The sequence below is a fragment of the Schistocerca serialis genome, chromosome 1, assembly GCF_023864345.2.
Source record: "Schistocerca serialis cubense isolate TAMUIC-IGC-003099 chromosome 1, iqSchSeri2.2, whole genome shotgun sequence".
In the NCBI taxonomy this organism is placed as follows: domain Eukaryota; kingdom Metazoa; phylum Arthropoda; class Insecta; order Orthoptera; family Acrididae; genus Schistocerca; species Schistocerca serialis.
Window position 1 is genome coordinate 273100478 of NC_064638.1, and position 17299 is coordinate 273117776.

At 36.8% G+C, this 17299-nt stretch overlaps 1 protein-coding gene across 9 annotated transcripts in view; it reads left to right on the forward strand.

Moving 5' to 3' along the window:
• LOC126467819 (protein hu-li tai shao) overlaps positions 1-17299 on the forward strand; it is a 426171-nt gene that overhangs the window by 380895 nt on the left and 27977 nt on the right. For 5 of the 9 annotated variants that reach the window (XM_050096499.1, XM_050096496.1, XM_050096497.1 and 2 more), the window contains 6 exons: positions 1809-1901; positions 1993-2188; positions 4398-4544; positions 5451-5522; positions 5875-5937; positions 14010-14084. In XM_050096499.1, the coding sequence (XP_049952456.1) occupies positions 1809-1901; positions 1993-2188; positions 4398-4544; positions 5451-5522; positions 5875-5937; positions 14010-14084 (646 nt within the window). The remainder of the gene's footprint in view (positions 1-1808; positions 1902-1992; positions 2189-4397; positions 4545-5450; positions 5523-5874; positions 5938-14009; positions 14085-17299) is intronic. The other 4 variants (XM_050096503.1, XM_050096504.1, XM_050096501.1 and 1 more) reach the window with 3 other exon arrangements.

Sequence of the window (17299 nt, forward strand, 5' to 3'; positions counted from 1 at the left end):
TTCAAGTTTTTGAAGATGTAAATTTTTGTCCCTTTTGCAGATGACACATGTATAGTTATAAAAAGTAATGTCTTCTAACTGAAAAGATAGCTGAAACTCATTTGAAAACATCAGTAGATGCTTCAAGGCAAATGTTGCGTTATTAAATTTTGACGACGACTCAGTACATACAATTAACTGCTTCTCATATCCTTTTTTTGTTACCAATGTTCCAGATTCCTTTGAAATTTTGAAAATCGTAAGTAAAATGCTAGGACCAGAAATAGCATGTAGCAAGACTTCAGAGGGTTCAGATTATTCCCAAAAGATGTCAGCGACATACATATTCAACAACATGGCAAAGTTTGACTGAATTTAGAAATTTTGGATGAGCAACTACACCTCCTTCTCCTCTTCATTGAAGAGTATATCCCCAGAAAGTCGTAAAAATAATTCCTTCGGTTCTTAAGTTAAATCATTGAATTGCACTGAAATAAAATGTATATTTTAGACTTTTGTTCCACATAAACAGAACTTTTCATGTATATCGATTATATGTACTAAGTAAATGATACTAGAAATATAAAATGGGTTTTATCTGTAGTTTGTGGTAATCGAGAAATTGTCTTATATGAAGACTTCATGGCTAATACAGTTAACAGATGTGCAGTCCACTGGTATTTTTAAGATGGTGTCATTTACTATGTGATTACCAAAGGACATTAAATGCGTGGTGCACAATTCCACCTCAGCCCTTGTTGCTGCCATTTCATTAAACTGATGATACATCATCTTGTAGTTTTAGAACACCTTTTACCCTTAAATAGTCCGTCCCGATAGCTGAGTGGTCAGTGCGGCGGTCTGTCACGCCAAGGGGTCCAGGTTCGATTCCCGGCTGGGTCGGAAATTTTCTCCACTCGGGGACTGGGTGTTGTGTTGTCCTCATTATCATTTCATCATCATCAGTGGAAGGCAACAGGAAACCACCACTGGAATCACTTCCCTAGACGCTCATGCAGTGGGCCTCTCTGACGAAGACCTGCCGTAAGGCAGAACACAAAATTTTTTTTTTTTCCCTTGAAGTAGAAACAGTAACCATTTAATGAATGGAAAGCACCAGTTTTCTTTTGTTCTACAGTATTACTTGTATTGTGTTTTTGGCTTACAAGGACATCTTCAGACATTTACTAAGTATTGTCACTAAAGAAGTTACAATGTTGTAAACAACATTTGAAGAGAAGTTACACGTCTAGATTGAAGCAGAGACATACAGTAACATCTTTGACAGTGTGGTGGTAATGCATTGACAAATTAAAAAAATTAAACAGTAAATAAATAATAATGGAATTGACATGAAAAACTTTAACATAAAATAGGACCAGCAAGCCCACATAACTGTTTCTATTAATAAAAAAAATAATAGAACTGAAATAAGTGCTGGACACGGCTACTTCAGGAAGTATAAAACATGGAGAGTGATACACAAACTGATTAAAAGAAGAAACAGTTATCAGTGTAACTACAGAACACACAAGAAACTTAAGCAATATCAATAAGGTAAACAGAAATAAATAAATGCAGGAAAATAGGAGTTTGAGGGAACATACAGTATATGCAATCTTTGAGAGTGTGCTAGTACTGCACTTTTAAAAGGTAAAAAGGCTGACCATTTAAATAATTCTTAAAATATGCTACAGGTGACACGCTTTTCTGTTTTATTTATCTTGCTACAGATTTATGTCATGGAGGAATTTAGTATCCAACACTATGTATTTGAGATAATTTACATAAGTGTCCAGTCTTACCTTTTTTTGTCTCCTATTTTACAGATAAAGGATAACAGGCGAGCAGATAAAATTACTTCAGGCCCACAGTCTCACATTCTCGAAGGAGTCTCATGGGAAGAAGCGAAGAAATTGCAGGTACATAAAAATTTTTCATATTTCTTCATATCATTTGCTAGTTTTCTGCTATTGACTTTGGGCACTTAATTGCACATGCTTTGAATTGCAGGATGCTAATATCTCTGCTACTGGTGACCAAGTCATTTTGGTAGGAGCTGCTTCTAAAGGAATAATACAAAGAGGCTTCCAGCATAATGCTTTAGTGTATAAAACTCCATATGCTAAGAACCCATTTGACACAGTAACAGATGAAGAACTTGAGGAGTACAAGAAAGTTGTAGAAAGAAAACAAAGGGGTGAATCGTGTAAGTATGTCTGTTTCATAAAATCCATAGTGAATAACAGTTAAATATATGCAGTGACTTGTTTTGTTAGTATTGTTGGTATGCATCAGTAAGATAGTTACTTTGGTGATATTGTTTTAAAATGCTATTTTCGTACATCCTGAATTGTGTGAATGGACATCATACGATAACCTTCAACATCTCAACATAAGGGTGAATATGGATATGACGTTCTTTCATTGTTACCATGTAATAAGAACCTCATTGAACCAGAATGAGGAATATGTCTACAGACAGTGCAAATATAGTCGGAAAGTTATGGTAGAATTTAAATAATTTAGGAGTAAAGGAGACGACACACCAAACATCAGAAGTGTTGAGTTGTTGACAGTCACACACAAAAGGTGCAAGACCTGCCCAACCCATTCACTCGGCATTTCCTACTCCATTCCTGTCACTGTCTTATCCTAACCCATCAGAGGCAAGGCCATGTGTGAGAGCAGCCCTGTTGTCATACACCAACATTGCTGCCATCACGTCACATCTTTTTGTGTTGGTATGACGACCATCAACTGTCCACCAGAATGAATGGCCACTGCCTAACTGTGACCAGCAACAAAAGTGGGCAGAGAGACATGACTTCTTTGGAGTTTCAAATAACTGAATTTAAAGAGTTTCAAACCCCAGATTAATAAATATGGTGGGGGGTGACCAACACAACCAAATGTGCATACCCAAACTGCAGTTGCCCAATCCCCTAGTGCCAAGAAGAGCAGAGAGCTATGGTAGTGATAGGGAGCAGGTACATTGCGTATACTATCCATGTGTTGCATCCCACTAAGGCAAAAATTTTGTTGCCAAATATGAGTTGCAACATTGTGTTCAGCTGATGTACTAAAGGCCACATTTGTACTAAATACTGTAATCTGTAAGCATCATTACTTGTAGTGAGATTTTGTGAAAGACCCTTAATTTTCCTTTTTGTAGAGAACATGGTCATTATTATAGTTGTCCAGAGTTCTGGTAATCATTGTGTGAATGACCTTGCCTGTGATAAGAATGTCACAATTGATGTCCTTCTTCTTCTTCTTCTTCTTATCCCTCCCTCTTTAGAGCAAGTTTTATTCATATTTCTTGAATAGTTGTTTGTAGGGAAGATGATGTCAGGTGCTTCTCTGCAGGTAAGCTCTTCTTGTAGCCAATGTTTCAGGCTTGGTGCATTGGATGTGGCAGTACTTGGTGTTTATGTACAGTTTAGTGGGCTCCTTTCCCCACAGGTGCATTGCTGTCATGTACTGATTGACTGACTGAATTCCATGAGAACAGTTATTCAGAATGCAAATAAAACTTTTGCTTTAGCCAAACAGGAAGAAGAAATAAGTGTGTAATGTTCTTGCTGCAGAATTCACTGAGAAAGCCTGTTACTGGGGAAAAAATGTTATTAAACCTGACACATTGTCTTTCATGCAGTTTCCAATTACAGGCCCTGTTTTAGGATTAAGTGTACAATTGGATGATTGTAACATCTGACTATATTGACATATGTAAATGTTTTTGACAGTGTAGGTAATTATAGTAGTACAACTTTGAAGAATAAAGCTATGAGGAATTGTGGTCAGCAGCAACCTTTCTCTGACTAAAGATGCTGCAGTAGGCACTGAGTGAACTAAAGAATTGTCAGTAAAGAATGTTACCATATGTTTTAAGAGGTTTGAAATCTACCAAGCCATCTCATAACAATATGTTTAATTAGCATTTAGATGGAACTTTGTATGCTAAAGCTTTAATTATCATAAAATACTTTTCTCTCCCACATGAATTCATCTAGAAATTGGATAAAATGCATCTGTTTGTTGACACACATCTGTATTCTGGAAAGCCTCATGAAATATAGGACATCAGAATCAATCTTTTTTTTAAAAAAGAAATAAATGTCAAAATGCACTTTATATTTTTAATGTTGAGATTTAAAAAAATGGAGAACTAAATATTCTTATGTTTTGACTTTTATTTATTACTACAATGAAGTTTTAAAAAGTTGCATCAGACCGCTTGTTGTTTCACATTAAGAGTTTAATTTTTGTATTCCAGAGTCAGATTTCGCCCTTAGGAAATACCTATAAATTAGTGTAAAAGTTGACCTAAGTGCTTATGTATTTTCCTCTTATTTATTTTCTGTTAGAAAATTGTGTCCTGCAAGAAAACACAATGTTCATAATTTTTATTGTAGTTGATGAAGACCAAACTGAATCGGAGCCACTTTCCTCTTCACTGCAAAACAGTCGGCCTACAAATGAAGATAGTATGCCGGCCACTAAGTCTCCACTTATGTCTCCAACTTCTGCTGCTAGCGAAACGGAAGAAGAAAGCAGAGATGGTACAGGATATTTTCATTTAAGTTCATTGCTTCTCACTAATCCTCCACCTTTTTAATATAGTTAATTGCTTCTCACTAATCCTTTTAATATTTTGTTAGTTTGAAAGAGTGGATGCAGAGAGAGAATGAAGCCAATAATTGATTTTAATAAAAAGTTATATATATATATATATATATATATATATATATATATATATATATATATATATGAAAATTTTGCTTTCCGTTGAGTAAGAGCTTCCCACAACAAGAAAATGAATCCAAATTGTCACTGTTATACATGCGGCCCTCACTTAAAGTTGCTACTTCAGTAGAATAAGGTGGACACTTCAGGACAGAGGTATAGGTATTTATCTTGTAATGAACTAAACACTGTCACTGAATAATGTCATATGAAAAATTCTTTCTTTTTATTTTAACTTTTGTTGCTATTTTAGTATCCATAGTAACCTTTTTAATGTGTGAGCTTAACAAAATCGCTATTACTGCTATTCAGTGCCCGAAAAGAATTTACACAATTGATTGTGCTTTTTTTCTTTTTGTTTAACTGTAAATATAACAGAAGAGTGAGCTAAATGGGGAAAAGTTAAGAATCAATTTCCAAACACTCATAAATGTAGTATAGTTTTGGTACTGAGTGGTGGAATATTTTATAAATGTGACAATTACCTGTATAAGCTGTTTGCAACCAGAAAATAAGATACTGTATACATGGCACGAGTTTAACTGATTTACAATATAGAGTCGACTGAAGTTGCCAAATGTTAAAAATAAGAAAAATCTGGTGAGATTGAAAAGGAGCAAACTACAAAATTGATAGACTGTGATATTTGGACGATGATAAATAGATATATTCTGCACTCTGTGGTGTTATCAGAAATAATTGCGTATTCGTGCTTGTTACAGAACCGAGAGTTTTGCGGATAGAGACAAAGCAGGTTCCTCGGCCAAGTCAAGCTGAAGTTGTTCTGAGTGATGGTAAGTTGTATGTGAAGAAGAGTAATGTGCGCATTGTAGATACCACAAAGCTCGTTGCAAATGAATAATCTTGTCGTTCAATGTTTTGTTAAAATGATTTTTTCCAGCAATATGTGTTTCCTAGGTAGTGGTACACTTTCAATAATTGCATTGTTTAAAAACAGTTATTGCAGATTAGCTTCAATAGAAAAATGCAAGTTTTGTATTTTTGAAGCATTCTGTGATGGATTGTTTAAATTTATATAAGTAATATTTTAAGATAAGTATTGCCAATTTTATTGCATGTTATTGCATTGCATGTCTTTGTTATGCTGAACATTTGAAAAATTGGCGCATGTCTGTTTGTTCAAAGCCGAAAGTGATCTCCCAGATCCAAATGTGGAGCGTTCCTTGTCACTTAGGCTGCCAGCGAAAGGTGAGCATTCTTAGCAAATTATTTACTACAGAGATAGCTTGACTGTCAAGTAGTAGACACTGAACAAAAAGTAAGCAGAATGGTTGTACACTGCTGTCAGTAAAATGTAATGATTTCTTTACTTGAAAAGGTATCAGGAAACAAAGTTTAAATTTATAATTTTTTTTGTGGTGATGGTCTCTATTAAAGTACTTACAGGAACTTGATAGCAAAAATATACTTAGTAATATTGAAGGTAAGTTGGAGAGACATGCCTGTCAATAGGGAAATGAGAGAATTCATGAAATTTTGGAGAGGCATTGTGTGTCTCCAAATCTTTAAATCACAGTTGTATGCACATTTAAAAATATAAGATTTTTGACAAATAAAGTAGTCTTATATAAGCCACTGTGAAACTCTTGTAAAATTGACGAGACTAAAGCCAGCAAGTGATAGGTGGAGTAATAAATAGTAGCAGTTACTTCAAGCAATAAGTAGGGACAGAAGAGGGCTTTAATCTAAGGCATACTAAATCATTGAATAAACAAAAAGAAAAAGGAGACAGGCAAATTAAATTAACAGTAATGATGATCAGTTTCACCCAGCAAAGACTGAGGCAGAAAATAAAAATGTAAAATTCTTGTTAGTTTGAATGATGTAGCTCACTTTGGAATTGTTAGCATGCTCAGTCAACTTAACACAGAAGTCAGTCAGTGAATTACAATCACCGATAATTTGTATTGTGTTATGAACCTATATATCGGCTTTGTCTGATCTTGGTTACACATGTTGAAGGAATAGCACTGCCATTAGGGAGGGCACGAGAATCAGGGTGTTAAGAGTGTAAACACACACAAAAAATTAAAAACAATAAGAATATTGTAAAAAAAAACTGGAGCAGATAGAACAGATGTTGCAGGCGTAATGCAAACTGAACAGGTAGAAGGGAAAGTGAAATGTATTCAGTAAACATATTTGAGCCTTGATGAGAATTATAGGAACTTTGCGTTGCAGTGTTGGACACAGTCCAATTGGAGATGGTGTACTAAATGTTTCCTGTGAATGCGAACAATGTAGTACTATATCAGTGTTCACAAACTGTAATATTTTTCCACTCACAGATAACTATCAAAAGAAAAGGAAGGGCCTCCCTCTCTCTCTCTCTCTCTCTCTCTCTCTCTCTCTCGATGGAACACCACAGTCGTTGTGCTTTCTGGTTATGGGTTATGACATTACGGGAGAACCTTGGATTTAAACCTCAATATAATTGCAGTTTTGTGCTGTTGTATTCTAGATATTACTAGACTGCACTGCTTAGGACAAAAACCTCATGAAAAGGATGAAAAGCTAATTTATGATTGTGAATGGTTATTATGTTGAAAAGGAAGTTCTTGCTCGGAAGTTGTGTACTGTGGCTAGCATAGTATTCTCCATAATGTAAGCATTCATGATGCCAGAATTTGATGTTTTCCAAGTATTAATACCTTAACTCAAAGCGTACTGCCATTTTGTCGATTGAAAAAATATGGAACTGTTCAGAAACTGAGTCAGTGTGAGCTCAAACAGTGGTAGCACTTGAGACTTAGCTCTGTTGCTTCTGTTGGGAGACAAGATTCATATACGAGAGTCACTCCAAAAGAAATGCACATTATTTTTGTTAAAATACAGTTTTCATTCTGCATGTGTGAATGTTTTACAGTGTGTAAATACATCTTTCCCACTTGTTTTCAAACTTAGTTCAACCTGTTCCCGTGAGTGGCGCCATCAGCATGTCTTCAAGATGGCTGCTACACTTGATGTTCATCAGAAGCAACATGCTGTCATAGAATTCCTGTGCTGTGAGAACAAGACAGTGGGAATCATCCACAAGAGATTGAAAAAGGTGTATGGAGACGCTGCTGTCGATCGCAGTACAGTTGGTCGGTGGGCAAGCAGGTTAAGTGATGAAAGCGGGCATGGCAATATTGAGGATTGTCCTCGCAGTGGCAGGCCTCGTACTGCACACACTCGAGACAATGTGCTGAGAGTTAACGAATTGGTGACTGCTGACAGACGCATCACAGTGAACGAATTGTCATGCTGTGTTGGGATAGGGGAAAGATGTGTTTGCAGAACACTGAAAGTGTTGACATTAAAAAAGGATTGTGCCAGGTGGGTTCCCAGGATGTTGACAGTGGCTCACAAAGAAACAAGAAAAACGGTATGCAGCGAACTTTTGGAACAGTACGAGAATGGTGGAGATGAATTTCTTGGAAGAATTGTGACAGGTGATGAAAGGTGGCTCCATCATTTTTCACCAGAGACAAAGAGGCAATCGATGGAGTGGCATCATGCAAATTCACCCAAGACAAAAAAAAAAAAAAAATAAATAATAATCCAAAACCACACCTTCTGTTGGAAAAGTTATGGCTACGGTGTTTTTCGATTCCGAAGGATTCTTGCTTGTGGATATCATGCCAAGTGGAACCACCATAAATTCTGATGCATATGTGATGACACTGAAGAAACTTCGAGCCCGACTGAGTCGTGTTCGAACACATCGACAAAAGCAGGATGTTTTGCTGTTGCATGACAATGCATGGCCACATGTCAGTCAAAAAACCATGGAAGGGATCACAAAGCTCGAATGGACAACACTGAAACACCCACCTTACAGTCCTGACCTGGCTCCATGTGACTATCATCTCTTTGGGAAACTGAAAGACTCTCTTCGTGGAACAAGGTTTGAAGATGATGGCTCCCTTGTGCACGCTGCCAAACAGTGGCTCCAACAGGTTGGTCCAGGATTTTACCGTGCGGGTATACAGGCGTTGGTTCCAAGATGGCGGAAGGCAGTTGGGAGGGATGGAAATTATGTGGAGGAATGAAAATATTGTTCCTAATGGATTTATCTACTCACTGTAAAACTTTCAAACAGAATAAAAGATGGATTTTAAAAAAAATTGTATGCATTGCTTTTGGAGTGACCCTCGTGTTAGAGGAGATTCGTCATGAAACAATAATGGTTTTGTATTCCAAATTAATCTAAAGATTTGGCTGCATTATAAGAACATGGTCTTGCTGAACAATTTTGCCTTTGGGACTCGGCATTTTTTTGCAGATAAGTTAGGTTCAAGAAACGTATAAAAAAAATCATATGAAATCATAATTAAAGTGTTGACTTGCTGATACTGTGATTTCTTTCTCACATTGGAGGAGTTTTTTCCAATCCAATAAAAAGATGTACATGTGCAGAGTCTCTACTGCTAATTCTGCATGACTAACAGTGATGACTGAAAACCGCAATTCGAACTTGCTGGTGGTGGTGTCTATAGTTTACTCTTTGGCAGAGCAAAATAGCTACTCAGAATTAAGTACTACTGTGAGTGAAGGTCTTAATAATAGGTTCTTAATAAAATTGTGATGAGCAGTTCACAACAAAGATTACCTAGGCCGTTCGAAAAGCTGCCACAGGTTTTGCATGTAACATCCACACAGCCCATTCTGTAGAGAGCCAGATTATTTCACTTAATTCATTTTATATTGGAGAGGATGTGATTATCTCGAGGGTTTTGGTTATTACTGTAGTATGACATTTTGCTGTATGTTATTGGAAAATTACCAGAGTAGCAACTTTCAAGAGTAGATGGGTAGCTGGCTGCATAATCTCCCTAGCATAGTGGTATACTGTCAAGGTGCCTGCAATTAAACCTAGTGTAGTAAGTAATAACTTTCACTATGTGGCACCAAATCTTAGTGGTGTAACAATAAATCACATACCTGGGCAATTACCACAGGTCTCCATATTCAACTTTTTTATCATTGCTGCAATCACCAGATGTTGCATACCAGTGGTATGTGCTTTTCTGTGATTCTCTGATATGCCAAATTTTTGTTCTTTATAGATGATGGTTGATGTAGTGTCAACTTGATCATACTACTGCTTCATAGAGGTCTGTGGCAATTTGTGGTTGGAAGTGGGCTAATTTGTGAGTCCCACGTACCTTGGTTTGTTTCAAAGTGGGAACTGTAGTTCATGAAGAGACAATCCTTTGGTCTTCTCTTAGTATTGTATATTTGTATCTTCTAGACCTGCTCTATCACTGGTAGGTGCCTACACTCACATTCATTGCTTGCAGCATAATGCTATTTGCATGACCTTAGCATGAGGCTATGAAAGGCATACAAGCTTCATATAGGCCCATGAATGCACCCCACACCCTGAATATGTCCATTTGCACATATTATATCCACAACTCCTCCTCCTTCTGTATCAGTGCATATGTGCTCACCATAGGTTGATCTCATGTGCCATTTTATAAATAGTAAAGACACAAAAGATCTCGCCAGCTAATTTGTGTTTGTGTGTGTGTGGACTAAACTTCAACAATAACAAATAAAAAAAATTCTTTGTGAGGTATGACAACTTTTGAAATGTATGCAGCTAGTAACACTCTTTCCCCACTTAAGAACAAAATATCATCTTGATTAAGCATAGTGTCTTCCTTTTTAATAAGTGTACTGTTTTGTACTATAGATTCAGACATTTAAATACAGTGAAAATTTCTTTTGACTCTTCAGACTTTCCAAGTGGATATGTTCAGTACGTTGATCTTGGGTCTGTCACAGGATCATGTTTCGTGTATCCCACAGTATTTCCTTCAGGAGTCTGCTCAATATCATCAGATGCTTTGCCAGCGGCCACACCTGATGATGTTGAGCAGTTGTCTTGAGGAAACATTGTGGGATACAGAAAACCTGATCCAGCCACATACGAGAGAGAGCAATAAATTACATGGCAAAAACTTATTTGCTTATCAGGTAGATATTGGTGGTCTGAGAGATTGACCTTTTAAAACTACTGCATACCAATGAAATGTTGCACAATCTTATCCATAATGACATCATTGGTAGGCCATTGAATCTGCATCATGTTTCCATACATCTCTTCATGTAAATAAATCGAAATGCTATAGAAATAACCCTGCTTTGAAAAATTTGCATTTTAATCTGTACTTGAAGTTAAGCATTATTCCTTCTGAAAATGCCTTTATTCTGAAGGCTGTGAGTAAAGGGAATATTTTACAACTGGTAGATGTACTAAAACTTGCAAATTATACCACTGGTGTTAAATGATTACATAATGTTTCAGAGATTCTGCAGTTAGCTATCCATAAATCGATGAGCAGCCGCCTTGCAAATTATACCACTGGTGATAAATGATTACATAATGTTTCAGAGATTCTGCAGTTAGCTATCCATAAATCGATGAGCAGCCGCTATTTTTTTAAAGTTCTTTGCTTTCTGATAAGGAGAGTTTTCTAGCATAACACAGAGTAATGGTGAATGTAGTTTAGAATTCTCAGACCTCTCTTTATGAAAATAAGTGCTATTAATTCTAAAACTTGCTCCACTCATAGCAATTACGTGAAAACAAAATGTAATTGGATTGTCGTATCAGACCACAGAGACAACTGGAGAAACAACACTGTTTGTGGCTAGCAGTCTTAATAGAATTTCATCGAACTGTATCACAGGTTAAAGGGGATGCATGAAATGGCAGAATGAGAATATTACTCATAAGAAAGTGGTTTATCTGTGTTGTGGATGTTTAACAGTCATGTGTTTAGACACACCTCAATGTAATCTAATCAGATTTTTTTAATGAAATGCAATGTAGATAATATGGCTGGAATTCTCTGCATGGAACTTTTGCTTGTGAATGGTTATGCATGTGCTTTTTTTATGCATTGAGGATTCTTTATGCTGCAGTCTGACAATGATGAGCATTTAACTGGAATAAGACAGAGGCTTTAAATTTGCATGACGTATTTTATACATGTTCTTCTGTTTGAAGGAGGCACTGATAATGCACAATATGCATGACCAAACAATTTATATAGTGTTAAGAAAAAGAAAAGAGATATTTTAAGGAAGTGTAGAGCATAACCAGCATCCATTTGTTTTTGTGTTTCATTTATTTCAAGTACCATAAATGGTTTTGAGAAAAATACTTCAAGTCTGATGGAACACTATGCAATAGTTTCAAAGGTTTAAATTCTTGCCACATACTATTTTCAATAGGTGCTACACAGTTGTCTTCAGATTGTATGCTGCTTATTTTGATAACAGATGTGCGTATAATTACTGGTCACTTTCCTTGTCCACTTTCATGGTATTGATGACTATAGTTTCTGAAACATTGATTTTTCTTGGATCAGAATAACAAAATGATTGACAGCCAAACACCTGTGCATATAATTGAGCAGTGTTCTTTGTGGCACCAACTGTTATGCTGGATCACACAGAATACTTCTGCTTGCATCATGATAGTGTTTGGTATAGAGTTTGATTGCAAGATCTTATAACCTTCTGCTTTTCTGGACACTTCAGAAAGTAGATTCAGACATTCCGTTGTGTGAAACATCATGCCCTACAGAGAAATAAAGTACACAGTGAAAATTAACCACAGTGGTTACATTACGGGGCCTGATTGTTATCTGCAACCAGACGTTGTAACCAGGACCTGAGGTTGCAGAGCAGTATTATGTAGGTGAACAGAGTGATTGGCTAAACACTTCATTTAATTGCGTTATTGCTGTGGTAGTTGTCCTGGATGTTGGCTGTCAATCACATACTGTTCTGATCCACATATAATGACACTGTTATTGCAACATAGCTCACAAAGGCAACACAAGTACAGATTAGAAGTAGTCCACATAAGGAAAATAGTATTGTTCAAAATTTTTGGTCATAGCTGATATAATTAAACTTTACCAACTTGAAACTCTTCCCGATTCACCCCACACTATCATGCTCTGCACTCCCCCCCTCCCCCGCCCCATTCGCATTCCCATTCAGACACAGTAGTGTGTTAAACAAGACATCAGAGCACTTGGTGGTGTCACATTGGTGAGTAGGCTGGTAACTTTTTTAATAATGCTGTATTCGGACAGTTAGCTTGGACAGGGTAGCAGATAAATACACATTGATAAAAGAGAGAATGGTTAAAGAATACATTCTGTTAAATACAAAGTATCACACAGGAGTTCAGTCAAGGAAGACAACACTATAAGGAAGTCCTGATGTTTGGTTTTGCTATCACTTTAGTGAGATGAGTTGCTTTTAAAGCATCATACAAAATGTACTATTTTTTCCAATTAAAATAGTGTCTTGTTTTAGAAAAATGTTGCTGTACCTAACTAGAACAGATTTTCTAAGTGAGAGAGGTGTGTGTATAATTTCTAACATTATCAGTGCTTGAATGCATTGTTTTGTTTCAGCAGTGACTCAGTACAGTGAGGGAAAGTCATGTTAACTATCTATATAAGCTTCTAGAAATTTTTTTCTGTGTTTTTGTGTTTCAAATATTTGTAAGTTGTACTCCTAGGTGGAGATGAGATAAGAAAATGCCTTGACATTTAACTAAATGTTAGAGATTGAGAATTAGCCTCAACAGTGTACTGTACTGTGCTGTAGGCCCAGGCATAAGACCTAATGTGGGTGTGCACTTCCCTGCTGGGAAAATAACATGCTGTGAATTCAACTACACAAGCAAGCCAGACCGCATTTTTCGTTGTTTGTAAAAAAAAAAAAAAAAAAAAAAAAAATTGTTGATAAATGACCAAAACCACACCAAAAAGGTAGAATTTTGTGTTACATATCACTTTAGTCACAGAATCCACAAGATATACCAGTATCACAAAGTAGCAGAAAGATATACTGTTATGTTTTAAATGCTAACATGTCTTGCAGTCCAAGTATTTAAGTATGCATCATACAAATAGAAAACTAGCTCTTTTTTTTGTGAGGTTGTGAGACAGCATGGGAAACCATTTGTCTTGTGTAAGAGTACAAGAGAACTGAACAATTTAAAACACAGGGTACACAAAAATGAAATGAAGTCCTATGTACTTGGAGTTTTCAGGTCTTAAAACCAACTTCTCTTTCTTATTTGGCTCTGTTAAGTTTCTACATGGAAAGATATCTTTTTTCATTGAAAATTTTAGATACTTTTCAGTTGAATGTTACAGACTGTTCTTCATTATTTTCTGTTTGTGCATGTGATCTGCTGCAAATGCTGTTGCATGATTTGTTTTCTTCGCATTACGTAGTTGCTGACTCATCTGAAGTTCCGAATGAATTTAAGCGCTCTTGGTCATTGGGACCTAACAAGCAGAATATAAAAGGTGAGTTTGAATGCTTATGTCATGCATTTCAAATGCTTGAGTTACTGGTCTAAGCTTTAGCTTAAATTCTGCTTTACATTGCGCTTCTGTTATATCTGATTGTAAGTAACAACAGATAAGTACATTTTGATATTTTAAGAAATCGTGGCATGCTTATGTGTTGTCGAAATACTTTGTCATGTGAAACCATTGGTATCAGATTTTTTTTTTATTCAGTTTGTTGGATGTAACATTTAGTGGTAACATTACCCAAAAATACCATATTTGCCGTCAGAAGGGAGGAGGCATAGTTTTAATTTAATTTTTTGTGCAACACATCCGAAACATGAGAACAGCATTTTCACACTCAATGACTTTCAGATGGAAACACATTGGGTTTATCCCGTCACTGGATGTATACGAGACAATTATTTGTAGTTACTGTTTGACAAGACTGTTACATCTGCAAGCATCTTAGTTGGTGACATATTTTCTACAGACCCTGTTAGAATATTTAATAATGATACCTTACATCTACTTGTTTGACTTAAAGTTATCTGGTATGCATGAGCGTTGTCAGTGAGGTGACAGGTTGTCGTGTGAAGTCGGTCAACTTGTTTTCATAGAATGTTATTTTAGCTAAGGAATGAAACATTTTAGTTACCATTGATTAATTAAGGCCTAGATTCTGTGATAAATGGTTCCCAACTGTGTGCAGAATAGAAGCTGGCACTTGTTTTTCACATTCATTTCACTCTTGCTTTCCTTAAGTTTTTACAGCTTGTTATTCACTGTTTGTCAGTGCACATGCAAGAGACAGAGAGAAAATTGGAGATGTCCTTTGTTTTACTTTCCATTTTTAAAGAAAAGTATTAATCACTCATCCAGGTTTTCACCTGTCTAAGTGAGCTTGTAAAGGACCACTGTACCTGCAAAACCATGTGGTAAAATCTTCAACTAAGTTAGACATTACTCGGTTCCCGCCATTATAGATTTTAATTTCAAGTTCTCAAATATAAACAGTGATGCAGCAAGATTTACTTTTAGGAATGTCATTAAACAATTGGGACCCAAGAAATGGCAGCATTACTTATAATAGTCTCTTTTGTTTCTGCAAACTGAAGTGAATGACATTCAGGCCTCTTGATTTTTGTAAATCTGCTCTCAAAATGTCATTAACAGTAATCTGAGAAGTGTAGCAGTTGATGGCCTTCCACTTCCTGGGTTGTCTTCAGTGCTTACGTGACCTTCACAGAAATGGACAGAGACCATTGTGATACTGTGCTACGATCCTCTACACTATTCCCACACACCTCTCTCAAAGTGTTGTAAATTTCTGCTGGCAAAGTTAACCCAAGTTCTGGAAACCAGGCAATTTCAAACATGTCAGGGAAATCAGGGAAATTTGAAAAAACTGGAAAAATCTCATTTTTGTTTCGGTGGATGAAATGGTTTGTTTGCTAAGATGTCGTGCATCGTCGCTGTCTGGGTGCACCTGAGTACATGTGTTGCTTCCCTACTTCCTCATTGTTACTGCTTTCCCCCTTCTTACGATTCCCCTCAGCTTGCAATCTGTGCTGCTACCACTTCTTGCCACTAGCCTAGCAGCTGCTGATGAATGCCAGGGGGCAGGGGGAGTGATTTGTTTTGATTTGGTTCTCAGAGATTGTTTTCGCAGTGGCCAGAGACGGTGGTCATGTGTGCATGAGTTGTGTTTGAGTGACTATGTGAATGCTCTCGTTTTCTGACAAAGGCTATGGCCGAAAATTTAGTTGTGGGAGTGTGAGTGTCTTTTCTAAGTGCCTGTCTGTGGCTCAGTGATCATCTTTACAGTGAGTTGCTACCTATCCTCATTAGTATTGATTCTCAAAGTATTTACTTAAGGTATGCGTTGCATGGGTTGATCATCGCGGTCTCATTTCATCAATAGGGTGTCTGTGACGCATGAATAGCTGGCCACATGAATGGACTTCCACAATCGGTCAAAACTGCGGGCCATTTCTGCGGGTATCTCTAAAGGATTAGGCCTGCTGATCTGAAGCCCACCATTGTTTCCCAGTAATGTCAAAGCCCTGCTCATCGGATCTAGTCTCACCGATCTGCATCCAGGCTGGGTCTGTTTGTGTGTGTCATAATGCAGTGGATTTTTATGGTTTATCCGAGGACCCAAGACAGCTGTGCTCCTCGCCAGGCCAGAGGCCACGGGTGATGGATTTCAGGAATTGCGCCTGTCTCACCACAAGTACACTGTACAGTGCGGTGTTTTACAGACGTTTTATGTATTCTAGTACATTTTGGCACTTCGAAAATAATTTATGTATTAGAAAGTATGGACAATAAAAAGAACAAAATTGTGGCAGTCACTGGTGGATTGTACACTATGTACTCATATATTTCTCAAAAGAAAATCGCACAATACCTGTAAAATAATAGCCAAAACACAGTGAATAATAACGAACAGTAAAGAACATAGTAGAGTCTACATTTTATTGGTGGTCACCTATAGTGTTGGTTAACACAAGTCTTCCCTGCCTTATACACTTCTTTCAAGAGCCCTACTTTTTTCTGAGGTTATTTCTGAAATTAGTGAAGGTATTTTAAATCTGTCTTGTGATGCCAAGGAAATACTATTTTTGTCACCATATGTGTTTCGTTTTATTAAAATAAAATAACAGTGGTCTTAATGAAACACACATACCATTTGGCTTGCTTTCTCCATCTAAAAATAGTTCATTACAAACGATTTTGCAACCCTGGTAGGGTTCTTTCCCTGTGGGGGCCTGATTTTGATTGTGGAACACTGGTCACTGCACGTAATCTGATCTGACTCAGTCTCAGCTTCCATTTTAAAAGTGAATTACTCACTACACAGCTTTATAAAGCAGCAAGCACATATACGACTGTCAGGCCTCAAGTTGCTCACAACTGACAGTCACGCATGTGCAGGATTTTTTAAATGACACTCATATTTAGCTATATGTATCATGATAATGACCCAGCAGTTTGCATGTGGGGTCTCACTCATTCGTAGAGTTCATGCCTTCTGTAACCATACCATCATTAGAATGAACATGTATCAAGACAGTGAAGGCTGTAAACCACTATTACATATTTGTTTGTGCTATTTCGTATTTGAAGTGTTGTGTTTCTCGTCCATTCTCTGAATTGTCTCTTAGTTCATAATTTACTCTTGTTTAATCTCAGCTTCAATACATCAATTGTGATGTAAACACACC